Source organism: Branchiostoma belcheri, unplaced genomic scaffold, assembly GCF_001625305.1.
Source record: "Branchiostoma belcheri isolate BF01 breed outbred unplaced genomic scaffold, Haploidv18h27 scaffold174, whole genome shotgun sequence".
Classification (NCBI taxonomy): domain Eukaryota; kingdom Metazoa; phylum Chordata; class Leptocardii; order Amphioxiformes; family Branchiostomatidae; genus Branchiostoma; species Branchiostoma belcheri.
In genome coordinates, this window is record NW_017803202.1 from 453,695 (window position 1) to 479,965 (window position 26,271).

Genomic DNA, 26,271 nt, shown 5'->3' on the forward strand with positions numbered 1-26,271 from the left:
GCACAAAAAAAGCCCGACGTTTGGGGGGAAGTCACCCCACACGGCGAAACGGCTTCTGATTGGCTAACGGCAGGGGATCGACCATGGGCGGGGCTCCCTCCCTGCCCCACCGCACATGCGCAGAGCAGAATAAGCAGAAAATCCGCCAGTTTGTCCTTCGAGTTACCGGCCAGAACAAACAGCCGAGACCAAGGTCCATCTGGCGGGCTGTACGACAATAATGAATATTCAGCAGTTCCATTGTGTACCGGGGGGTATAAAAACCCGGCGGAACCGTCACCGGGCCTCACTCAGCTTGACTTCAACACAAGACAAGTTTGAAGCAACAAGATGAAGTTGGCACTCTTTTTCCTGGGCGTCTGCCTGGCGCGTAAGTACAGCCTTTTCTCTATCTCTGTCTCTTTTATTCATCTCTTTAGCCATTCGTTTATTCCATCCATCTGTAAGACAGGGAGCTACAAATGTTCAGAAATCTCTCTTGTTCTATAAAAGAGCTAAAGTGACGGTCTCTAACCAAAGATGAGCCCATCTAGATGTAGACCGTTTTGTCTTGTGTTCCTAGCGTGTAGTGTCTGTACTCTGGATTTGAAATGCTCGCCCTGAATGCTTCTCTTTTATTTTATTTGCCATTCATCGTTTGAACCATTTTGCCTGGCTTCAGATTTTCACCATGTACAATGCCTTGTAGTGTGTTGAGCCATTGCATATTGAAGCAAATCAAATTTCTGTACTCTGGAGTTGTAGCATGATGCACTATGCCGACCCGGCCGCTTTGTGCCGGTTATGTTAGTATTGCAGTGATTTTGTGGAAGGCCTGGCTATTCCGGAGTTGTCTTTGGGCTCCCTTAGCTAAGGCATAGAATAGACGCAGAAACATGGCTGCAATTGAGCAACTCTAAGGCCTAAAAACGATTTGGACCAATAGAACTGTAAATGTAAAGAAGAATGCATCGATGCACTTGTCGCTTTTTCAGAAATGTAAATTCTTTGTCTTTTGTCCAACTTTCCGTCAAAGTCAATTTTTGCATGCCCTTTTGGGTCTAGCGAACTGCGGTTTGCCTGTAAGCCGCACGGTGGCGAAGGCAACTCGTCTTTTGCTTCGCCTCACAAATTAAGCCAGCAAAAAAGCCATTTTCTTCCTTTACGGCTTAAAATCTAGCGCATGCCTTTAAGTGAACTTAACGCGTCGTCTTGGCGTCTTGTATTTAAGCACCTCAGATCGTCTTTGTAACTTTAAGATGTCTTAATTTTTTTCCTTCTCTCTCTTTCCTTCCACAGAGGCTACCCTGAACCCCGAGGACCTGAAGGACAAGGGTGAGTACTCTTCCGCCATTTTGTCCTTGAAACATTCGAAAAGTTACGCAGTTTTAGATTGCTGCACCACTCTTCAAATTAGGGTAACATTTGGTGCTTGTAGTGCTTTGGTGACTGTCCGTTCTGAGGTAGTGGTATTAGACGAAGACTTCTTACATTTTAGTCTTGAAAGGGGAACTTAAAAGTTCCTTGGGGGTGAGAAAGCTAGGTTTTCTTCGATGTTTGCTTGTCAGCTACTTTGAAATTTGTATGAGTCAACTTTTTTTTCCCAAAGCGGTAGTTAAATGCCCCCGGACTTCGGACAAGTTAAAGCGTGCTCTAAGCGAACAGCTGATTCAAACTTTTTTTCTCTTTGTTCCAAACAATGAGCTCATATGTTTGCCCAAACGGGGACCTGTGTAGGCGGGGCGACTTCTGATTGGTTGGCTAGGAAGACTTTCCTCTGATTGGCTGGCCGTGTAATCGATATGGGTGGTGACGTGGCGGGGGTCTCAGATTTCCAAAATTCGGTCCCTTCCTGCGTTGTGATTGGCTGGCCGTGTAATCGATATGGGTGGTGACGTGGCGGGGGGCTCAGATTTCCAAAATTTCGGTCCCTTCGCGCGTTGTGATTGGCTGGCCGTGTAATCGATACCGCCGGTAACGTGGTGTGGTGTAGGCTAGGATTTCAGCGGTTCAGCGTTATTTGAAACGGTACTTTGTCCCCGGCCCGCACATTGAAACGTTATCCAAACCAAGACGTGTTTACGTAATGGTTAGTCCGTGTGTCTTATCGCCCGCATATCGCGGTTGCTGTTTGCAGTTAGGCGGACCTAGGGGCAATCTCTGACCCCTACTGCCAGCCGTACGTGGCGCAGGCAAAGCCGGGGCTGCACAGTTAGGCAGATTCTGCTACCGTCACTACCCTGAAAAATTAGTGACAGCACCGTGACTTCTATTGTACGGATTTTACACAATTTTTATGCCTTTTGTGTGTGGCGACCATTTACACAAACATCAGAACATATTAAAATCAGCTGCAAGTAAAACTTTGAAAGTGTCTGTAGGGGTTGGTGCATTTTTTGCAGAGGAACAGTTTTCTTTTCCTCATTTTCTTTTAGATTTTCTATTTCGGTTGATATTTTGGCCTTGCTTCAAGCAAACTCTTAAATAAATGGCTACAAAATTAAACATCACTTTTTCTCTGCCCAGTCTTTGAACAAAGCAAAGAACGAATGGTTACTCGAGTGTGCTAAAGATCAAGCTAAAATGAGTAGAAATGTCTTTTTCTTACAAATACGAGGGTTAAAATTAAGTTATAATAGTCATTTCTCTCTGCCCTCTCTCTAAAAGAAAAGCAATACCTCTACAAATACTTACTTGTACTTGAGCAGGTCTCCTCAGCAGAGTGGGCTGCCGCGTCAAAGTCATTCCTCCGTCTACACAGCGTCCTGCGCTATACTTGGCGGTCCTGTAGAAATACGAGGGTTAAGATTAAGCTATAATCGTTATTTTTCTCTCCCTCTTTAGTCTATGAACAAGGAAATGAATACAACTACCACTACGAGGGCGATGTCCGTACCGGCATTCCCCAGACCAGCGACAAGTACTCCGGCATGAGGATCGAGTCCGATGTGCGCCTGCAGTTCAAGACCGACCAGGAAGTCCTGATGCGTCTGGAGAACATCAAGTTCAAGTCCCTCCGCGGCGAGCTCGAGTCTCCCGAGGAGCGCGAGCTCAGGCGTCTCACCAAGGACGACTCCGAGGAGAAGGTACTCTCACTTTCCACTTCAATTTCACCTGTAATGTGCTAGCCGGTCTACAAGACGTGACGTACAATCTTTTCTATTTGAAAATTTAAACAGAGATGGCAATGGCCTTTGTACAGAACCTCGTTCAACCTGATCCAGCATCTTTCTCATAAACCATTCATTCATTCGTTCGTTCATTCATTCATTCATTCGTTCGTTCGTTCGTTCATTCGTTAGTTCATTCATTCATTCATGAATTCATTCCTGTCTCGACCTGAACATTGTCCAGTACAACGTTAACGCAAATTTGCCTACAGACTCGTTCTTTTCATTCTTACACTCATCCGTCCCTTCACTCATTCCTTCCCTCTATCCCCGCAGATCCCCGAGCAGCGCCAGCGCACCGCCTTCCACGAGGAGTTCTACGGCAGCAGCGAGTTCGAGCGCCTGTCCCTGGACTCCGAGGAGCGTCTGACTCAGGAGGAGCGCCGCGAGGAGCGCCTTCGCCAGCAGCTCAAGGAGAAGTAAGAACTTTCACTTTTCACTTTCTCCAAGAAGGTCATGTTCTTGGGGCCGTGTAATGGGTCTGTGAGTAGCATTACTCAAATAGTCGTAGAATGGGTCTTAATGTGACAAAAACGATTAAATTTTCTGCCCCCTAGCAGCTTTCTCCGGTACTGCAACGAACCTTCAGAACCAAAGTACACCAAACCAAACCAAAACGTTTGAAAACCACCAACTCTTGTTGTAAAAGGTGTTTTCGTGGCCCGCTGTAGGTTGTTGTACTGTACATGTACTTCGTGCCTAGTACGAAGGTAAGACTGACATTACGCCAAATGTGCCAATTGTGGGGTCGTGTGGCGTAGCGGCAGAGTGCTCGACTCGGAACCTAGAGGTCCCGGCTTCGAGTCCTGACATGCCACCGATCTTGTGCCCTTGGGAAAGGCACTTTACACGACTTTCCTCACTTCGCTCAGGTGAAAATGAGTATTGTCTTGTCCCCTGTGTTGGTGGCGGCATTAATATAAGTTTGAAAAACTTGAGTGTGCCGTCACCACGTCTTGTGATTACATGTTGGAAATTATCAAAAAAATGTGCACAGAAAAACACATTGTTTAATATCCCTCCTCCTTCTTTGTTTTTCTTCGCCATCACCAGGAAGAACAGGAAGTCCTCCACCGAGGAGGAGTCCCGCAGCCAGTACGAGCCTTCCCGCGAACTTTCCGAGGAGGTGAGATTATCATTATTTTTATTAATCAAAACACAACAAGGACAGTGTATCCACTCCGACACAATGTAATTACAACCTGCGTAGAGGTAAACCAGTCGCTGTCTCAACATCTAACAGAACGAAAAGACACGAACGGTCTTTTGTACCTCGTTTGCTGAAGCTATTGTCTAAGACCTGATCGTATATATAGTGGTTTTATGATGTTATTCGTCTTTAGTAATAATGATTTTAGAATGTTTAGATTTTGTATTCTTTGATGTGATAAGTTTTTATCATGTATTGTATCGCTAATGATACAGAATATACATTGTATGTAGGCTTTTACCTATTTGTAATAACTGGATGCAAGTTGTAAATACTCGACATATTTTATGCACTTAAAGTGATATGCCAGTCGCAATTCAATAAAATCTGAATCTGAATAAACCCCCAGGTTGACGAGAACGACAAGCTGATGAAGGAGCTCCGTCGCCAGCTGGAGAAGCCCGTTCTGGTCCGCTACGTCAAGGGCAACGTCACCGAGATCCAGGCCGAGAAGGACGAGCCCCAGGAGTCCGTCAACATCAAGCGTGGTATTCTCATGATGATCCAGGTACGGCTGTTTGTTTTGTTTGTTTGTTTGTTTGTTGTTTATCTGCATCGTAGTATCTGCAACACTCCTTGAAACACTCCTGAAATCAACCATTCCATTTTGGCGTCAGATGTAAAACAGAGTTTGTTTCTGTGTTTCTGTCCATTTCACAAAATCCGTCTGCAACCTAACCTGACGTTCATTTAAGAAAAGATAAAGTGGCAATTATTGTCTGTACCACTCACCGGTTTCTTGCCACGTACACAAAACGTTTTAGTTGAATCATAGACTCATCATTTGTCTGCTTTGTAGATAAGCTTCCTATCTAGCAAACCTTCTTTACGTTACCAAGGTAAAAGTTACCCAGGCAACTAGAATAGATTTTGAAAACGAACAAATGTTCCAGGTAGTGTCGTCAGTGGTATCTGGATGTCTCACTTTCATCGACGCAACTAGAATAGATTTTGAAAACGACCAGACAGTGATACCTCATTACCAAGATGTCTGACTTTCGTCGACGCATCTTTAAGCTGTTCTTTCCTTTCTTACCCAGGCAACTAGAATAGATTCTAAAAACGACCAAATGTTCCAGGTAGTGTCGTCAGTGGTATCGGGATGTCTGACTTTCGTCGACGTATCTTTAAGTTGTTCTTTCCGTTCCCTTTGTCCCCCCCAGGTCACCATGGACCCCAAGAACGTCGAGACCCTTGACAAGGACAAGAAGGACAAGAGCCAGTCCAACCGCGCCTACGACAAGTCCACCGAGAAGCTCTTCCGCATCATGGAGCAGGGCGTCAGCGGCGACTGCGAGACCCAGGTACGAGATGCAACATAGCTTCTTCTTCCTTGTAATGCCCACGTTCATCTTGTGTTGAACATTATGGCATGTTGAGGAGGTCAGAGGTTTACTGCATGTGTCTTAATTATTGTCCATAATCATGTCCGTGCACTAAGCGCGAGGTCGTCACCGGGAAGGCCAGCCGGTTGTTGTGTAAAACAAACTCAGATCGCAACCCTAGACACAAAAGTGTCAGGCTTCATTGTTTTATATATTCCAACATTTTTACAAGACATGGTGACGACACACTCAAGTTTTTCAACTTATCTTTTACCAACGTAGACAAACGCATGAACGGGCAACAGACATACTCGATTTCAACGGAGTAAAGTGCCCTTCCCAAGGGCTCCTTATTCCGTTGTGCAACATTATGTTTTATCCTCTGTATTTCTTGTGTAAGAGGTAGTGTCAAAATAAGTCTTAGCTACTTGAGTGTGTTACCACTTTGTGCTGTACCATCTTGCATAATGTGTGAACAATAAAAAATTAAAAGATTTGGCAACCTTCAGCTGACCCAGTCTCTGTCCTTCCTTTCAGTACGACATCCGCGAGTCCCGTCTGCAGGACAAGCTGACCGAGGTCACCAAGACCAAGGACTTCCGCAACTGCCGCCAGAGGGCCGAGAAGCTGTTCTCTCTCGTCTCCGCCAAGAAGATCGAGGATGTAAGTCTTTGCTTCTTACTAGAACGTCGTAAAGATTAAGACTAACTCCTTCGTCTCTGCTTCTTACTAGACCTTCTTAAATGATTCAGCAATCCGCCTTTAAGTTGGACTCTTGTCTCCACCAAGAAGATCTAGGACCAGAACTTATTATTGGTCTTTAATTTCTTACTGGAACGTCTTAAAGATCAAGACTAACGCCTTTGTCTCTGTCATGAAGACCAAGAGCGTAAATATTCACTTCTTGCTAGGCATTCTTAATGAATTCGGAAATTCTCCTTGAAAATGAAGCCTTACAAAAACGTCAAGGCCTACCCGTTAGAATCTAGAGTCAGCATTTAGACTAAGAGCACAAACTATATTGTAACACATTGTTTGGTGTTTGGGCAAGAATTTACCATAAACTTTCATTGTTATAATATGTCTAAGCTTCTCGCCAGTTGAGGTAACGTCTCATGTCTCCTTCCCCTTCCCCTACAGGAGCGCAAGGAGCGTAAGGAGGACAAGCTTGAGTCCACCTCCGTGACCCGCATGCTGGTGATCAGCGACAAGCTGCGCAGCGACAAGTTCCTGATCCAGGAGTCCGAGATCCGCTCCCAGCACGTCTTCCAGCCCTACAACAAGGAGGGCGGCGAGGTCGTCACCTTCTCCAAGTAAGTAAATCATACATGACATCCTCTTTGGTTCCGAAGAAAGTTTTCAAGAGATTTCATGCGAATTTGTCTTGTTCGATCATGTATTAACACACATGGTCTTGAATATTGTAAGCAAAGAATTACATTCAGCCACTGTCCCCCCAATTTATTCATTCATTCACCCACCATTCATTCATTCACTCCACCCATTCACTCCACCCATTCACTCTCACTCACTCACTCACTCACTCACTCACTCACTCACTCACTCACTCACTCACTCACCCACCCACCCACCCACTCACTCACTCACTCACTCACTCACTCACTCACTCATTCTCTCTCTCTCTCTCCCTCCCTCCCCACCACAGGCAGACCCTGAAGCTGAAGGAGGCTAAGCAGATCTCCGAGCGCATGCCGGAGCCCCGTGAGCCCGAGCTGAAGGGCAACCTGAGCTTCGTGTTCCAGAAGGACGAGAGCGAGAGGCGCGAGTCCCAGGAGGACCGTCGCCAGGAGACCACCGAGGAGAAGAAGGTAGATACTTTTAGCATGAAAGTTCATCTGTGTTGGTAAACTTCACATGGCAAAAGGCTAAACGTTACGCCCAACACTAAGTAAATTGGGACTTACTCTTAGAATGGACCCGTCAACTGCAGCTTCCAGGACGTGAAGATATGCATAGTAGAGCGCTGAGGTCTAAAAACTCTCGCAAGTCATTTAGATTTAGAAACCACTAGGTTTAGAAACAGCACTATACCGCTCCTTGTTTAGCTACTGAATGGCTAACCTCGCCCACTCTTCTGTATATATTTGTGGTAACTATTTGTAGATAATGCAAGTTATAATTGTCAAATATGCCCCAATTCAGCGATTGTAGCTGCAATGGCATATTATCTGTTGTGTTATCTTATTATTGAAATAAATCTGTTATTCCAAAAACTCCACAGGAGAAGATCGAGCGCCTGTCCAAGGAGATCTCCAAGGAGATGAAGCACTCCGTGTCCGAGAAGGCCCCCAGGAAGTTCATCGAGCTGGTCAAGGAGCTGCGTCAGCTCAACGAGCAGCAGATGAAGGAGATCCTCAAGGAGCTCATCACCAAGCCCATCAACCAGGTGAGACTATGTTTACTAGTACCTTGTCTGCAGGTAACGTTACATATGGCCAGGAAGACTTAATGTTATCTACTGACGTAGATCACTAAGCCCCTGAACCAGGTAACTGCATTTGTCTCTTCAGCGGGTCCGACAAGACGAATCTTTGTTTTCTACTGTCTTATCTTGAAACTCCTCATTGGCGTCCCTGTTTTTAAGCAAAAATGAAGCATTTGGTAGATGTTGGCAGTTTTCACACGTGTGGTCAAAGGCAATACACCAACTTTCAGATTTATCTTTACTCTCCTAGGGCTCCTTGACTTCCTTCTGTACTGAAGAACTTATTCAATGTTTCACTTTACATGAACTAACAGACTTTCTGGTTTTTCAGGGCGAGCAGAGGAAGCAGCGCCTGACCACCGAGAAGGTTGAGGAGAAGAACCAGACCCGCAAGGTCCTGCTGGACGCCGTGTCTCTGGTCGGCAAGTGGGAGGCTCTCCGCGCCGTCCGCGAGCTCATGGAGCTGAAGAGGATCTCCGAGAGCGAGACCGAGATGCTGCTGACCGGCCTGTCCCTGTCCATCCAGCCATGCCCCGGCACCACCCGCGAGATGCTCGTACGTAAACACTTGTTTGTTTGTTTGTTTGTTTGTTTGTTTACTGGTTTGAATTGATCACCGACAACGTGCGCATACATTTGCTTATCCGTAAATCCAGTACATGTAAAACGTTGTGGAATAGTGAACCAGTTTCTATCATCGGCCTGATTGCTAAAATAAGTGACTTGGAAGGCTTTTGGAAGCCGGTATCGTGCCCCGTCCTGGTTCGATAAAAGTTCTTTTGGCTAAGGTAGAGCTGTTATAGATATAAAAAGAGGCCTACACATGAGCTGGGGCTTTCAGCCTGCCTTGCGCAGTTGTACGGTATCTTCATATGTATATGTTCTGTATAATATCTCTATGTGCAAATACAATAAAGAAACCACAAGTGTTAAACGAGTCTGTTCCTTACCGTTCCCTGCAGGAGATCGCCAAGTCCAGCCGCTCTGAGGAGAGCAAGCAGATCCGCCGCGCCGCCTGGCTGTCCGTCGGCACCATGGTCAACGGCATGATCTCCAAGCAGAAGGAGGGACAGATGCACAAGAAGCGCCCCCAGGACCAGGAGAAGCTGGAGGAGATCAAGAGGGAGTTCTCTCGCGTAAGTACTCTTAGAAACCTACTTAAGGAATCTTTGAAATCTTCTTGAAGGATGGCACTCCTTCATAAGACATCAGAAACCTTTCTTCTTAAAGTTCTGCATTCCAGTCTTTCTAAATGATCGTTAAACTTTATTCTGGAAGAAATTTAAAATCTCCATCTTCAGCCCTTTTTTCTTAAAGAGATCTTAGAACATTCTTAATGATGAGTGAAGCTGTTAACAGAAAACAAGATGCAACACCGAACTTCAAATAAACCCTACTACACCCTATGTGTTATCGTGATGAAGATGTTACCAACACTTACCAGTCGTCTTTAAGGAGATCTCTTTTCCTTGTCCGGCCTGCAGGAGCTCCTGAAGGGTGTTGAGGAGGAGAAGAGCGAGGAGGAGAAGCTGCTGTTCCTGCGCGCCATCAAGAACGCCGGTCTGGAGCAGACCCTCGACCGCCTGCTGGAAATCATCTCCGGCAAGGACTCCGAGACCAACACCAAGGAGGTGCGTCTTCTTGTTTATTTGTTTTTGTTTCTGTCAACATACAGTGTACAATATTCTTCCTAGAATGCATAAATACAGACGTATCATGAACATGAAATGCGATAAATGAAACGTAACAAAATTATACAATGGATAAACAGAGAACTGATACTCGCTATGTGGAATCTAGGGTGTGTCCTGAAATCTTGAAAAGTTTGCCAAGGATATTTGAGTGTTGAGCATTGTAACATTACATGTAGGGAAATGGGGCAAATAATGCAGCAGAGTTTCCAGTGTTCTAGTATGCAAAGGAAAGAACTGAAAGATCAGTCGATGACGAAAAATACAGCTGAATCTGTAATATCTAACGATACTTTCTACTTAACACACCTGCAATTTTGGTGGCATGTTCTACAATGATAGACCAGTTGATGACTAACGTGCTCTCCTTCCTCCCCCTCCCCAGGTCCGCGTCCAGGCCATCGACGCCCTGAGCCGCATCGCCAAGCGCCTGCCCAACAAGGTCCGCCAGATCGCCCTGCGCGTCTTCCAGAACCCCGAGAAGTCCGAGTCCGAGCGCATCCGCGCCTACGAGGTCATGATGAAGACCAAGCCCACCCTGTCCTTCATCGAGCTGATCGCCCAGTCTACCCAGAGGGAGACCTCCAACCAGGTACTTTTTTTAAATTTCTAACTTATTTGTGTCTTTGTAGTGCTTCTTCATGCATCATCTTCATCAGGTAGTGATGGTTTCTCGGATGCTCATAACTCGCTTCCTCCATCTATCCCTATCCTCCATAACTCTGAGTAGGCCTAATAAAGTGTATCTGCATCCTCACATAGTTTGTGTTCGTGAAAGGTGCATGGTCTACCTCTTCTTGCATGACCATGTTTTGATACCGTTAGAAGAGAATCTGTATTGGCGACAAGTTATATCTTCCGGTCTCTCAAAATGTTCAAACAGAACTGATTCGTAAACTCTTTCGGTTCTGAACCAATAACATCAACATTTGTAGTCTTAACGTTTGTGTCTTTTCTTGTCTGTTATAATATACTAACCTATTGGCACATGTCCTTCCTTAGGTCGGCCAGTACGTGTACACTGACCTGAAGAGCCGCTCCGAGAGCAAGCTGCAGCAGGACAAGAAGATGAGCAAGATGTGCAAGATCGCCCTGCGCCTGGCCAAGCCCTTCAACAAGGGCATCCAGTACTCCGAGAGCCGCAAGTGGCAGATGGTCGATGGTAAGTCAAACCCTTTCTTTCCGTACCCCGTATTCATTCCTCTTGCGTATGCTACGAAGACCTAACCACAAAATACAAAATACTTCTTCAGGGTCCTTCCTGTAACAGTTGTTGATTTTCGTCAATGCCGATTTTATGTGTGCGTTTCTCCATCACAAGCTTGTAACTTGTAGCTCAACTCCTTTTGTACCTTGAACCAACAAGATTCGTCGACATGAAAATGTTCGCGACAGTTCTAGATGTCTCTCACACAAAACTCACACAACTGATTCGACTCACGCTGTACGGTGGAGTGACGCCCACTGGGCCTCTTGGCTAATGTTTAAAGAGTGATGAGGACACTCATTGATATGGTGACGCCAAGGTGCCAAGAACTTCACATTTCCCACTGTAACTGTTTCCTCCATTCACACACCATGTTCTGAACCTGTCTTCAGGACACTCGCAGATTTGTTGATGCCAGTGTGCCAAGAACTGCACATTTGCCACTAAGAACTGTAATTGTTTTCTTGATTCAAACATCATGTTTTAAAAGTGCCTTCACTGTTGCTCCCTTGTTGTATGTTCTAAATGTGTCTTCACCATTTCTCTTTTACAGAGGAGCTCGACATGGGCGTCTCTCTGGACCTGAAGTCCATCTCCAACAAGAAGTCCATCCTGCCCAAGGACGTGCGCGCCCAGCTGCGCCTGAACACTCTCGGCTACGACATCAAGCTTCTCGAGATCGCCACCCGCGCCGAGGGTCTGCAGACCATGATCGATTCCCTCTTCAACAAGAAGCAGGAGGAGAAGAAGAGCATCTTCGACTACATGATGAAGAAGACCCGCGAGACCAGCGAGGAGTACAGGAAGACCAAGGAGCAGAGGAGCGTCGCCGACATCGAGGTCGAGAAGATCCAGAGCAGAGTAAGTGTCAATAGAAATTCTCCATTCTCAATCATTCAAACTATACCTATGAACATATATGTGACTGTACTCAATGTTTTGGGCCGCATCTGCAACATACATAGTAGCAGTGCAAAGTGGAACCAGCCAGTATTGCCCCCGAGGAAGGTATCAGACAGTCACCAAAATGTCGGCTTGTAAAAAAGTTGTTATACAGTCATTTATCAACCTGATGAAATTATTCGCGGATTCAAAACTATTCTTGAGCTTTTGTTTCTACACAGTCACCCTCTTTAAACTTGATCGATTAAAAAGATTGAGGGGCTTGAATGCCTTAAAGTTGGCATTTTTTCACTACCTTCACAAACTGACACCAAGACCTTTCTTCAAGCAGTGACCAGCTCCTTCTTGCTTCCATTGATTGATAGATTATTGGTTATTGATAGATTATTGATTATTGTTCCAGCTGCCCATCGAGACCCGCCGTGATGAGGAGCCCCGCCTGACCTACTCCATGAAGTGGTCCGACAACGAGGTCTCCTTCCAGGAGTGGAACAAGGAGGAGCTGAAGAAGCTGGTCCGTGAGGGCAAGCTGCCCATGTCTGACCTCGAGGAGCAGGTAAAATATGTCTCTTTCTTTTTAATTTTTGCCTTTGTTAAAAAAAAAAGCAGTCATCTTCAAATTGGGTGAAGCATGTTGCTAGTTCAAGAAGCTCCTTGTGCAATGCAGCTTCGGTGCACCGCGTTGCACCCTGATACTATTAAATGCAATGCTGAAGAAAACTTGGACAATTTTTAGTCAGAATGCTACTGAAGAAGAGTAATGGATGCTCCTTGAAAAGTCTCACAGTTTTCCAAACCTACAAATTTGCATAAGTAATTGTCTTCTTGTGTATCCTATTACCTGGATGTCGAACCTTCATCGACATACCTAGAGAGGTATTATGTGCAATACCGTATGTCGTTGTGACAGCCTCTATGAACCGAAGCTGGGTACTCATTTTCGCATCATTTTCATCTTGTTCTTGATACAGCTCCGCAAGGGCCTGAAGCACCAGATCACCAAGTCCACCTTCCTGTTCGAAGCTTCCCGCCAGATCCCCACCACCCTGGGTCTGCCCCTGCACCTGAACCTGACCTCCGTCCTGGTCCTCAAGTCCAAGACCGAGAGCAAGCTGGAGGTCCTGCCCCGCCTGTTCCGCGAGGACCGCACCAACGAGAAGAAGGAGGTCCGCCGTATCGAGTCTGAGCTCAAGAGCAACCAGACGTGAGTTCTGTTACATCCTTATTACATGTACCCCAGGCCGGGTATGGAGAAATTAGCTAACCACAGGCCACAAACGTTGAGCGAAAGAGCAACCAGACTGAGTTTCTCTTACAAGTATCATTACCCAGGTTGGGGGGTGGGGTCTAGGGGGGGTAGCTATCCACAGGCCACAAAAGGTAAAATACATGAAGTTAGAAGCTGAGATGAAGAGCTCCCGGACGTGAGTCTTTTTTTACATCTAACTATGGGAGGATTGGCTAAGCACAGACCCCAAAAGTCGGACACAGGAAGTAGAGACACCAGAGTTTTGTAGGGGGAATTAGCTAACCAAAGACCACAATAGGTCGGGGACAGGAAGTGGGGTTTTAGCTAAAGTGCGACCAGATGTGAGTTATCTTACATCTCTGTTACACCTCGGATTAGCTAGCCACAGACCACGAAAAGATCAGGCACAGGAAGTCTGGTCCCATTAGGAAGTTGCCTCTGCTAACGTTTTGAGATACCACATACCAACGAAACATAAACTGTTGGCGTGTTTAATAGCTACAAAGATATTATCTAGAAATTCATGATGATTTTTTCTTCTGCCACCGCAGCATCGTCCTGTACACCGTCGGCAAGATGACCGTGGACTCCCGCGTGCTGAAGTCCGGCGTCGCCATCAACGTGACCCTGAACACCACCCTGCCCGTCAGCGGCAAGCTGTCCATGGACCTCGAGAGCCAGAAGTATGTATGCATGCGTACTCTTAGTAAAACGTTAAACTTTATTCCAACACACAGTTTACAGAGATCAAATTTTCAGCGACCACTGTCGCCTTCATCAGGATAATTAAGGACCAATCACTTCACAACGTGATCTCGCGAGAGTTACAAACACGTGACCTTATTCTCACGAGACTTTACTGATACGTGACGTAAGCAAATTGATCAAAAGTACCCCAAATCAACCTTGTTCACGGAATGGACTCGTCTACTCTTGGAACGTGTCGTCAGAGACACGTGACTGTAGTAGCGGGTCATACGTGCCAGATAACTTGTGTCGCCCCCCGTCTCTGTTCAGGGTTGGGACTTACTCCAAATTTTCACTGAAAAATTGGGGTAAGTCCCAATTCTGTAATCTAGGTGTTGGAAGTTAAAGCTTAGTCTTTATTTCATAATGACTTGTACCAACACAGATGAACTTTCATACTAACACGTGGATATTGTTGCACAGGTACAAGTGGACCATGGAGACCCCCAACCAGGAGCGCGAGCTCGTCACCCTGAAGTCCCGCCCCTTCGTCTACACCGAGGAGAAGAAGATCCGTGAGGACCGCGAGCGCCGTGAGCGTGAGGTCACCCGCCGCCAGGAGTTCCTCATCAAGGGCAAGAAGATCCAGAAGCAGCCCACCGAGGTGATTTGATTTGATTTATTAGAATTGCAAACAAGTACAATACTCGTGGGCCACAGGCAGCGGGGGGCTGGTGTTGTGGCCCACACACAAAACAATCATAAGCACACAAACAAGGCACACATTTAAACCTAGTATAAGTACTAGTATATAAAAATAAGTATAAGGGTACTAAAAACCCAGATTAGGTGAGGAAAGATAAGGTCTGATACAAGATAGTCTTAAGAAAATTGCAGAAGCAGCCCACCGAGGTTAGTAAAGAAAACGTCTGCTAGAAGATAGAGTCTTTAGAAAATGCAGAAGCGAAAGATGGTCTGCCATAAGGAAATGCAACGTATCAATCATTGGGAACCGTCAGAAAGATATATAGAAAATGTGGTGATTAACTACAAGGTAGATGTATAAGACCAAAAGAAGTATCAAGTATTCCTGAAACCCAAATGCAACCCAACAGATAGGTCTTTATGGAGCGCAACTTCAGCTAAACGGCGTCAAAACACATCGACAACACTGATCTACTAGCAGTTAGCCATAACCAAGGTTTCTGATACTGGTAATTTTCCATGTCTTGAATCCAACTTATGTAATGCTGGACAGTAAACTAACGAAAGGATGGTAGCAGAAACGTCTGGAGACTAACACAATGTTGCTTTTCTTTTCCTTCTGCAGTACAACCGCACCTTCGGCCGTGAGGAGTTCGGTGTTGAGTTCCGCCTGAACTCCAGCATGGTCTCCCGCCTGAACAAGGAGAAGCGCGCCCCCTTCCAGCCCCTGACCGGACCCGTCGAGCTGCGTCTGTCCGTCAAGCCTGGCCAGAACAAGCCCGAGAAGATCGAGATTGAGGTTGGTTTGTTTCTTTACTTGTTTCAAGTGCCTTTCTCGAGGAAACTGCATTCCGGCCTACTAGAGATTAAAACCCAGACCCTTTACATCCTACGTCTAAGTCTAACCACGATTGGGATTCGAACCCAAAACCTTAGCTCCTAAGGCTAACGGCACTTGGGATTCCAACCCAGAACCTATAGCTTCTAAGTCTAACCGCAGTGCCACCAAAAAGAAGTCCCTAACAGAAGCTAGGTACTGACTCGATTGAGGAATCAGGGCACGGCACTGGGGCCAGCTGGGAATTACCACAATTGGGATTCGAACCCTGGACCTTTAGCTAACCACCTTGCCGCCTTGCAGGTTGAGAAGAAGGAGGTCCGCGTGAGCAGCTCTGAGCGTTCTGAGGAGCGCCGTGAGCAGCAGAAGAAGGACCAGCGCTGGGAGATCAACATCCTGGCCAAGCACGAGCGCCAGGACCGCGAGATGAAGATCAAGATCCAGGACAGCCAGGAGAAGGTAACTTTGTTTCCATTTCTCCACTCTCATCTAGAGTTGCCTGTTAAAACCTAAAGGCTTATCGTCTCGCGCTCTAGTAGAAGTAAAGCTTTCTCGTGTGCGTAAGACAGAATGTTTCACGCGAGATAATGGATACTATTTTCAACTGCGGAAATGAGGGAATTGGTTTACAGTTCCCTTCCCTATGGCATAACATTGGGGCCTGTTACTTGTGTTAGGGATTCGAATCCAGAACCTTTAGCATCCCAAGTCAACAACCCTAACCAAAAGCACACCTTTTGTTGCTCAGGTTGAGATGTAAGGAAATAGGTGCATGTACCTTTCCTAAGGGCACAACGCCGAAGCCTACTACTAGTACTAGGGATTCGAACCCAGAACCCTTTGATTCTAGCCACCCCTTTTCCTGGCCAGGTTGAGGAGGACCCCCGCCGCCGCCAGCTGGATTCCCGCGAGCAGAGGATCCCCAAGAAGTTCCTGCTGCGCTCCATCCAGGAGGAGGAGCCCTTCGTGTCCGAGGAGACCCGCGAGCTGCTGAAGGAGTCTCAGAAGGAGCAGACCCGCCGCACCATCGCCGTGCAGATCGAGCGCAAGCGTCTCCAGAACGAGCGCGAGGACGTAAGAAAACTTTCACTTTCTTGTTTTAGTCCTTTCGCTTTCAGGACACGTGATATAGAATTGTATGAGTTACATATACTTTCATAGTGAGTATTGTAAAGTTTGTAACGTTTAGCTTATGTATGTATCTTCGTAGCTTTTACATTACTTTTAATTGTAAATCATACAGCATCTCAGGCGATGAAGGCTGCTATTGTATGTTGTGTCTTGACAAGGACGTAGATAAATGTAATCGACCTGTTGTTGGCCCTTCAGTTTTTATGAGACTGTGAATCTGATTGCTAATAATAACACTATACAAGAACAAAAGGAATTTGCTACAAAGAAATGAAGAAGCTACATACTTTCGTTGTTGCCCTGAATATCAGGAAATATTTGGGGTTTTCTTGGATGGCAACATGTAAGCAACTGATATGTCCGTCAGAGATCACATACCTGTGTTCTTTGCCATCCCTCTGCTGAGATCTCATACCAGTGTTGTGTTGATGTGCAGAGTCTCATACCGGTGTTGTTTGCCCCCACAGTTCAAGGCCTGCGTCAACATGGAGTTCGAGTACCCGACCTACGCCGACTACCGCCTGGTCCAGGACCGCATCCAGAAGGCCAAGATCGACGCCAAGTGGGGCCGCGACTGCTCCGGCAACGACAAGAAGATGCAGCTGACCGTAGGTTCCAGTTTTAAACGTTTTGTTCACATTTACAAGATTCAAAATATCATATGGACATGCAGGTTACCGCAGGTAAAATTGGAGCAGATATGTTTGATGTCTACCTGTACAAACCTAACCTAACCTTCACCAGTACATGACAACGGGCTTCAGACCAGCATATGACCATCTTTGGTTAAAACTGCCTTGCGTTCTTCAAAGTAGCATCATTATCGAAGACAGCTTCAAACATATTTTCCAAAACATTTCAATTTTTTGATGAACTAAAAATTAAAATGTAACAAAGTCAGCCCGGTGTACATCCTCCTCCAGGTCAAGTTTGTCACAAGGTGATTTTTATTACACTTTAGCACTTAAGCTTCTTACTCACCATTCTTGAACGTCTTCCCCTTGAGACACTTCACATTTTTCATTAGCCTTCCTGTACGTCTTCCCTCCCCCAGGCCAAGTTCCAGAAGTCCGTTGAGACACTTCACCTTCTTCCTTAACCATTTGAACGTCTTCCCTTGAGACACTTCACTTTCTTCCTTAACATTCTTGGATGTCTTCCTATTGAGACCCTCCTCATCTAACCCCATTGAACGTCGTCACCATATTCTTGTGCGTCTTTTCCTGGAGACTCTTGAGCTTCACCCTTAACAATCTTAAACGTCTTCCCCCCTGCAGGCCAAGTTCCAGAAGTCCGTCGAGCAGCGCCGCCAGGAGCGCCGTGAGGAGCAGATGTTCGAGCAGGCCCCCAAGGACAGCCAGGAGTGGATCCGCAAGGAGACCGAGCAGGACTTCGAGTCCTTCCTCGAGAGCCTCAGGTACGCAGGGTTTCTATTTCTATGTAGTACTGGTCAAACCTCCTCACTGGGGCATCACGACCAGGGTGCTGGGTGCACGGCTAAGTACGGCCGGTGGGGTGATGGTGCTGAAAAGAACAGCATGAAAACAACAAAGTGCAAAAACAGAAATTGTGCTTATTGGAACTGGGATTGGAACCCATAACCTTAAGGTCCTAACCACAAGCCCACCTTGTCCCCACCCCTGCAGCGATGTCTTTACTCTGTGCGAGGTCAGCACCTTAGTTTCACAACCCTAACCATATACGCCCACCTTGTCACCTCTGTAGTAGGGTCCTGACGCTGAGATTCGAACCCGTAACCTTCAGGTTCTACCCATAGGGATTCGAACACATTTAGATCCTAACCATAAGCTTGTCCCTGCCCCTGCAGCGATGTCCTGGCGTCTGCTAGGGATTCGAACCCATAACATTAGGTCCTAATCACAGTTCCACTCTATCGAGGTCCTGGGGGTCTGCTAGGGATTCGAACCCATAACCTTCAGGTTCTAACCACCTTGTCCCTTCCCTGCAGCGATGTCTTCACCTTCGGCGAGCGCAGCGTGAGCAGCCGCTCTTCCCGCGAGCAGGAGAGGAGGGACCAGGAGCAGACCGAGAAGAAGCAGGAGTACTACTCCGAGTCTCACTCCGACAAGAAGAGGGAGATCCGCGAGAACGTCCTCAGGTAAACGCGGCTCTCTTTTTCTTTCATTCCCTCTTCCGCTCTCTTGAACTTCCTCAGGTAAAAACGGCTCTTTTTCTTTCTCTTTCATTCCCTCTCTCCCGCTCTCTTTTCTTTCCGTCATTCCCCTACTCGGGTGAAAACATCACTCATATTCCCTCTCTCTCTGTCTTCCTCCCTCCCCTCTTTCTGTCATTCTCCAACTAGTCCAAAGTCTGATTATTGGACTATTCGGGCAACACAAACGATCTCAAAACCAGTTCAGTTTTCTCCACCCCTTTCAGTTTTCTGTTCTTCGTAACGTTACACTTAGTGCCGTGCAAGTCGATTCTCACCTCTTATCGCTCTTTTTCTGCCCTTCTCCAACCCTTGTCTTTTTCTGTTACTTGTGAACTATATACACCTTTGTACATGCACCCTGTGGTGTTGTAGCAAGTTGGAAGGGCTGGTCACCATTTCTAACGTTATTTATGTCTGTGTTTTACAGGAAGTGCCTGCAGGAGCGTCGCCAGGGCCGCCAGTTCCCCCAGAGCTGCCTCAAGGCCATCGAGCAGCGCAGCCAGCTCCGTGAGCTCGAGGTCGAGATCGAGCACCAGAACGTAAGTCACGGCTCCCTTCTCCTTCTAGATTCTTTTTTAAGACATTGTAGGTTCGTAAGCAGAGCCTGTGATGTCTTCTTACCCATCTGCCATACCTTGTAAGACTTTGTAGCAAGTCTACAATGTACTATGATGATAAAAATTGCCATGTCTCTTCAGCTCCCCACCTGGATGAAGCAGCTGGTCTCTGACCTCCCCTCTCCTTCTAGATCCGTTTTAAGACATGGTTAACATGTAAGACATGTTTGAACGCTACTAACATTAAGACGTTGCAATGTTTGAACTTGACTAACCTTAAGACGTTTCGGTATCTCCTCAGCTCCCCACCTGGATGAAGCAGCTGTTCTCCGACCTGCACAAGCACGTGCAGCACCAGTTCTGGGACCGCGTCTCCGTCAAGGACGTCGATGTCCGCAACGAGATCAACAAGCTCCGCCTGCGCCTCACCGTCGACAAGGACTTCAAGGTACGTCGCCATGGCAACCGGTGCTGTAGCAGACACCCTGTGGTATTGGGTTACAATCATGTAGCAAGTTTTAGAAAATAACCTGGTTACTATATCTATAAATGTGTTTGAGTTTGAGTAAGAATAAACAGAAAAGTAGTGTGTTAGGCTAGACCATATGCGTAAGTTGGACCTGTTGGTTTACGTCCATTGAGATCCACTTTTAGTTGAAAGTTTGCAAGCTATTCCTTTATTGGAATACATCTAGATTATAACACGTGTCACTGTAAGTCTTGGATATTCTTTCAAAAAACAAGAGGAAGATTAGACGTATGGATCATGAAAATCAAAAGGGAAATGGTACATGAACTACTAGTCTCTCAACTCCGTGTTTCACCATGTTCATCCTACACCCCCAAACACTGACCTGACTTGACCCGATCTGTTGTTCCAGGAAATGAACGTGACCATCAAGACCCCCCGCGAGGAGGTTAACGTGACCCGCGTCTCCCTGAAGGAGCCCAAGCTCAAGATCAACCTGCAGAAGGTAGGAACAAATCACGTGTTGTACATTAACGGCTAAACCAACCACACTCCGATGTTTCCTGATTGTTACCAAGTGTTGGAATGAGAAAAGACATTGTAGTTTATCTGTGGAAGTGAACAAAAAGAACGCTTTAGAGACAGGAAGTTAAGAAGGGCTTACATCGGGTGGTGAGGGAAAATTAGACTTGCATCAGAACTCGGACAATCTAGGCATAAAACAGACAATAAGTACATGGTGTAGAAGTATAAGACTAGTGCTAGCATCTTCATTTTATTACGCGACCTTCTCACGGTGCCTACTCGGTACTTGGTAATGTGTGTTTTTTTAATGTATGTAAGTGACAAGTATTTCAGTCAGACGGCTGCAATGTTTTACAAAACATTCGTTCATTCATTCATTCCAGGTCCTGAAGACCGAGCTGCCCCTGAAGATGGACCTGTCCCTGCCCGTCCCCCTGCGCTTCCCCAGCACCAAGTATTCCCTCATGCAGGAGTACCAGAACAGGCTCATGAACAAGCAGTACTGGCGTAAGTAATAATATTAATCAATAAGTAATAATCTATCAATCTATCAATCAACAAGAGTCCCACGATCTCATACCTTCGCCAAATGATGTTAATCTTTATGACAAAGTAAAGATTATTCCTCCTGATTTTGCAAATAGGATCCTCATTTGCATGAATTATATGAGTTGATCATATTATCCATAAAAGACAGCCTTATCTTAAAAAAGAAAGCCATTCTATCATTACCTCATAAATTATGCAAATGAGGTCCTTATTTGAATAAATTATGTTTAATGATGTTCACATTCACTTAACTTGCAAATACCCTAAGTATGAAATTCCAGGCAGTTACCATTATGGAATTATAACATTTTCTCATTAATTATGCAAATTAAGTGTTAATTTACATAATTAATATCTTCCTGTGTTTTTCTCGTTGTCAATTACATATGTCTCAAGCTTGAATAGTCCTATAATGTAATGCAGCTGATTTACCGAATTTCCTCATTAATTATGCAAATTACGTCCAGATTTGCATAATTGTCGCATAATTATGTCAAGCATCACTTAAGCTACTTACATAACAAAAATCATGATGATCCGTCCACCGGTTCTTGAATTATCCTCTTATGAATATTTTCAAAGAAATGGCCCTGCAGTTCCTGAGCAAGCCGATAGGGGGCCCAAACCTATGTCACTTATTCCCCAGCACAAGACCTACCTACCATCCAAATTTCGTGACCCTAGCACGTCCAGATCACGAGATATCAAAACCGGAAGTTCAGCTGCAGTACCATAAGAAGCCGCCAGGGGGCCCAAAATCTAATCATTTCGAGGTCTCATCAAGACCTACCCACCTACCAAATATGAAGTCAATCCATTTAAGCCTTCTCAAGTTATCGTGTTTACAGACAGACAGACAGACAGACAGACAGACAGACACACACACGAACGCCTACGAAAACATAACCTTCTTGGCGAAGGTAATTAATCAATCAGTAAGGCTGATGAACAAGCAGTACTGGCGTAAGTACCAATCAGTCAATATATCAATCAATCAATCAATCAGCCAAAGTATCTATATATTAATCGATCGACCGATCGATCAATCAGCCAAATTTTCAAGTCCTATCATCAAGGACAACTATCAACTGAACTGGTCATCAAGAAAGTTGATCATCGAGGGGTGCCTAAAGAAGCTGATAAAGAACAAATACCATCATATATGTCAATCAGTCAATGATTCAATAAAAAAATTGATCAATGAATAAAGATCAATAATCGATTATCTACACATTATAATGGCCAGCACGTACTCCTTCAACAAAAACCAAAGACTCCTAGCCCTTCGAAAGAAGAAAAACAACTTGTGCAAGTCGTAATGACCTGTACGTGTGATTGCTTAGTACGTGCAAGTTTACATTGCTCTAAGCACGAACCATTTTAGCGACTCACTCATTAAACATTTCATTCTTTCCTCCACCAGCTTACTGCAAGGTCGAGCACGACAAGATCCGCACCTTCGACGATGTTGAGTACAAGTACGAGCTGAGCAAGTGCGAGCACATCCTGGCCAAGGACGCCTCCCCCGAGGAGAGGTTCATGGTCCTCATCAGCAAGAAGGAGGAGCAGAAGCCCGAGAACATCCTCAAGGTTTGTCTCTTTGACTTTGTTTGTTTGATTGTTTGTTTTCTGGCTGCTGGCCATCTGATACTTTGTACTCCGTACTCCGAAACACGTTTTCTATGAGAGAGAACGTTGAATATTTGTCTTAGAGTGTCTACCAAAAGCTCTGGAAGTACACGGAATAAATAAAAACCCTTTGTTATCAGACTATCAAGCTTGAGAGAATATTAAGCAAGCTGTGACAGAACCAATATCTTAGACAACAATTTTCATAACCAGGCATCTGAATTTTGTATGGCGCTTGCACAACTATATCAAAAGTGTCCTAAGTTTGGATCACACGATGGTCGTGCGACGTATTGCCTGTAGTCCTGTTGTTCACGATCCCGCGTGTTTAATGTTTCAGGTCTTCCTGGAGGGCAAGAAGATCGAGCTGCGCACCCGCGAGCAGAGCCGCGAGGAGGAGCGCCGTGAGCGCGAGGAGGAGCACAAGTGGACAAGCGAGGAGGAGAAGGAGCACAAGCACAACCTGGTAAGTTGGTTATACAAAGTAAAAAGTCAGGTTAGGGCACAGGGTAAGGGACTTGTCGGCAAAACACAGCAATAGGTTCACAGGAGAGTATTATACAAACTATACAGCCTAGTAAGGGATTCAGGCAGCACTGTACTGTGTTATACAAAGTATAGGTTCACAGGACAGTATTATGCAAACTATAAAGCAAGATGTCTTCGCAGGAAACATTTTGTTTCTTCTTCTTCTCCAAACACACAAAGTCTGTCACCATGGTAACTGGTGTTGGGTTAAATCATGTTGCAACTTGTAGGACAGAGTTGGAGGGGCTGGTCACCAAGTATACAAAGTCAAGTCAACAGTAAGAATAAACAGAGCAGTAGTTTGTTGGGCGTCAGGCAGAAGTTGTTATTTCTTTGTGCATTCAAACAAGAACAAATTAACGAAGTGGTTTCATCAGCTTGTAACAAAGTTCTAGCTCTATACCGATGGACTATTATACTGACCTGACGCTTGCCTGTTCCCCCGTTCAGATCGAGATCACCATGGACGGTCGCGAGGTCGAGGTCCGCCCCGAGCAGCAGATCGTCATCCGCCGCGACCAGAACGACCGCAACAGCGAGAAGCTGTTCACCATCCAGAGGGTCGGCAAGATGGTCAAGATCATCAGCGAGAAGCTCGGCCTGAAGATCAAGCACGACAACCACGCCACCTGGGTCAAGGTAAGGACATTCTGTTCGTCTCAAGATGTACATGTAGTCAAGGAACTGCCTTGCGAAGTCTTAGAAATTATCGTCGTCTTCTGGGTTCTAAACAACAGTCTCACAGTTCATCACTGTGGTTACATCAGCAAAACTGGTTAGAAAATAGCAAAGAACAACAAACAACCTGCATCTGCTCAGATTTCTTGGAATAGAATTCCGTTTTCCTTTTTTTCAGACCTTATAAGGTCATGTTGTAGTTTACAGGAAAGTTGTTTTCATTAATTACTGAAACTTCTACATCTTGTTCTCAAGCCTCCAAACCAACGTGTACAATGCGTGATCTAAGCGTGCACAATGCGTGATAAAAGCGTGCACAATGCGTGATTCTCACGTGCACCGTTGCGTGTTTCAGGCCTCCAACAACTTCCGCAGCTGAAAATTACTGAAAATTGTCCATCTAGTTCTCAAACCTCAAAACCGACGTGTTCAATATGCGTGATAAAAGCATGCACAATGCGTGATCCAAGCGTGCACAGTGCGTGATCCTCACGTGCACCGTTGCGTGTTTCAGGCCTCCAACAACTTCCGCAGCAAGATGGCCGGTCTGTGCGGCAACTTCGACGGCGAGCAGACCAACGAGTACTCCGGCCCCAGCGAGGAGATCTACAGGTCTCACAAGATGTTCGCCCTGTCCTACCAGGTCCCCAGCAAGCAGTGCGAGGTCGAGGGTAAGCCAGTATAAGTTTTCTTGACTCACGCATATGTAGTATCTTAAGAACTAATGTATGACACGTCTTCTGATAATCATGAAAAGTTTGTCTTATATCCATGTTGGTTCTATCAGAGCCTGCTCGAAACTACCACGACAGCAAATTCTGTACCCTCCTATGCTAAAAAGTACGGTACCATATCAGGGCACAACTTTCTCTAAAGAGCAATTTTTAAATCTCGAATTAATGTTTGACTCCGTTTCGCCTTAGACAAGATGCTATGCTATAAGAAGTAAAACCGTACCTGTTTTAGCTTTCCGGAAAGCTCTCCTATCCACATCATAGTTTATTTTTAAGAACACTTTCGTGATACCAAACATTTGCCGTCGTCACACCTTAGGCAACCGTCCGTCTCTCCTTAGGCAAGAGGCCTTAGATCTAATTAATGGCCTAACCCCATGGTCTCTTTCTTGCTCCTAACCGTCTGTCGTCTTCCCTCAGGCAAGAAGCTGTTGGAATAGGTCAAAGATTGAAAATATAGAGCTACCGAGAAATCTAAACTGGGTACAGTTTGACATCAAACATTCAAGTCTTTGACCGACCTATTCCAACAAGTACAATACAATGGCCAACTCACATAAGCACACGTTCTCGATCCTAACCGTCTGCCTCCTTCTCCCATCAGGCAAGAAGCTGCCCAAGATGCGTAACGTGATGATCTCCCGCACCAACGAGAACGGCAAGGAGGAGACCTGCTTCTCCAAGACCCCCGTCCCACAGTGCCCAGAGGGCTCCAGGAAGACCAAGACCGAGAAGAGCCAGATGGAGTTCCACTGCCTCTACACCAACCTGGAGAGCACGAAGAAGATGATGAAGGTAAGCACTGACTTCTGTTGCGTTGTATGTTTCATGGGTCTACATACAAGATCATAGGTCTATATGCAAGACCATAGGTCCATATACAAGACCATAGGTCCATATACAAGACCATAGGTCCAAATACAAGACCATACATGTACAAGACCATACATGTAGGTCCATATACAAGACCATATACATAACCACAGTAAAGACACGAAAACAGAAATGGCCATGTCTAACATAGTGCCATTCTGCATTCACCTTTTACATCTATTATTACAAGTTACAATTCATAGCAGAGCCCGCTAATCCTTTCTTCACACTCTCTGTCTCCCCGCAGCTTCACCAGACGAAGCCCCTGGAGAAGATGATGTCCAAGAAGACCGACCGTGTCCAGGAGATCGAGGCCGAGCTGGAGTGCCGCGAGCAGTAAACACTTACTGACCCGTCCAACAGCTTATCCACTTCTTCCTAGACATGATCGCTCTCTCTTAGTGTAAAATTGTTAGGACTTTCGACTGTATATTTAGGAGAATTCTATGCAAATAAATAAACGCTGATAATTTTTACACAGTATGTGAAGAACACGTTTTGATAACGACCAGGGTTTTTTTTCATCATCGGGAAATGATGACATATTGTACACGGACTGTTGTTATATCATGAATGGTGCTCACCTTCCAGTTGTCTGTTTTTTCAGGGTTTTGTCTTTTGTTACATACATTTTGAAGCACATTAAAGATCAAGTTATGACGGAAACCATGGTGGCCTCTGGTCTTCTGTCTGTTGTCCGCTTCAGACAACGTTGTTGTAAAGTTATAGAGAGATAGATATACTCCCCCTACCCCACACACGCAGTGAGAGAAAGAGTGAGAGAGAGAGAGAAAGAGGGAAAGAACGAGTGCGAGATAAAGTGTGTGTGTGTGTGTGTGTGTGTGTGTGAAAGTGAGGTTATTACAAAGCTAGAAAAGAATAATGACACAGAGAAAGATAGAGACATACATATAGAGAGAAGGAATGGTCTTCCAGTTCCAAATATTTAAGCTAAAAACGGTAATAAGACGTAGACGAGGTCAGGTGTGTTTGCAAACAGGTTCCTAGTTGA

The 26,271-nt window shown here is 45.6% G+C and overlaps 1 protein-coding gene across 2 annotated transcripts; it reads left to right on the plus strand.

Annotated features, from left to right (window-relative positions):
* The first annotated feature begins 248 nt into the window (after positions 1-248).
* LOC109467063 (vitellogenin-6-like) lies at positions 249-25,925 on the plus strand. 2 transcript variants are annotated; one of them, XM_019764965.1, is made up of 37 exons: positions 249-370; positions 1,279-1,314; positions 2,824-3,065; positions 3,426-3,568; positions 4,203-4,275; positions 4,709-4,867; positions 5,523-5,663; positions 6,222-6,347; positions 6,825-6,997; positions 7,351-7,513; positions 7,927-8,091; positions 8,462-8,686; positions 9,093-9,266; positions 9,615-9,761; positions 10,207-10,413; positions 10,824-10,983; positions 11,582-11,889; positions 12,335-12,487; positions 12,903-13,135; positions 13,732-13,863; positions 14,351-14,531; positions 15,198-15,371; positions 15,714-15,869; positions 16,281-16,484; positions 17,009-17,149; positions 17,819-17,958; positions 18,511-18,660; positions 19,145-19,256; positions 19,576-19,722; positions 20,156-20,248; positions 20,652-20,775; positions 22,241-22,407; positions 22,787-22,912; positions 23,425-23,613; positions 24,167-24,323; positions 24,991-25,181; positions 25,507-25,925. In XM_019764965.1, the coding sequence occupies exons 1-37, from the start codon at positions 331-333 to the stop codon at positions 25,597-25,599; spliced, it is 5,745 nt and encodes a 1,914-aa protein (XP_019620524.1). In that variant the 5' UTR covers positions 249-330; the 3' UTR covers positions 25,600-25,925. The 2 variants fall into 2 exon arrangements, with proteins under 2 accessions (XP_019620524.1, XP_019620525.1); XM_019764966.1 differs by lacking the exons at positions 24,167-24,323; positions 24,991-25,181; positions 25,507-25,925 and adding an exon at positions 24,008-24,046.
* The last annotated feature ends 346 nt before the right edge of the window (positions 25,926-26,271 follow it).

What these genes read in the sequence shown, in the direction of transcription:
- LOC109467063 (XM_019764965.1), top strand. Translation starts at nt 331, where the DNA reads ATGAAGTTGGCACTCTTTTTCCTGGGCGTCTGCCTGGCGC. An exon ending in CGAGGACCTGAAGGACAAGG is followed by an intron (nt 1,315 to 2,823) that starts GTGAGTACTCTT and finishes CTCCCTCTTTAG; the next exon opens with TCTATGAACAAGGAAATGAA. An exon ending in TCCAGAACGAGCGCGAGGAC is followed by an intron (nt 16,485 to 17,008) that starts GTAAGAAAACTT and finishes TTGCCCCCACAG; the next exon opens with TTCAAGGCCTGCGTCAACAT.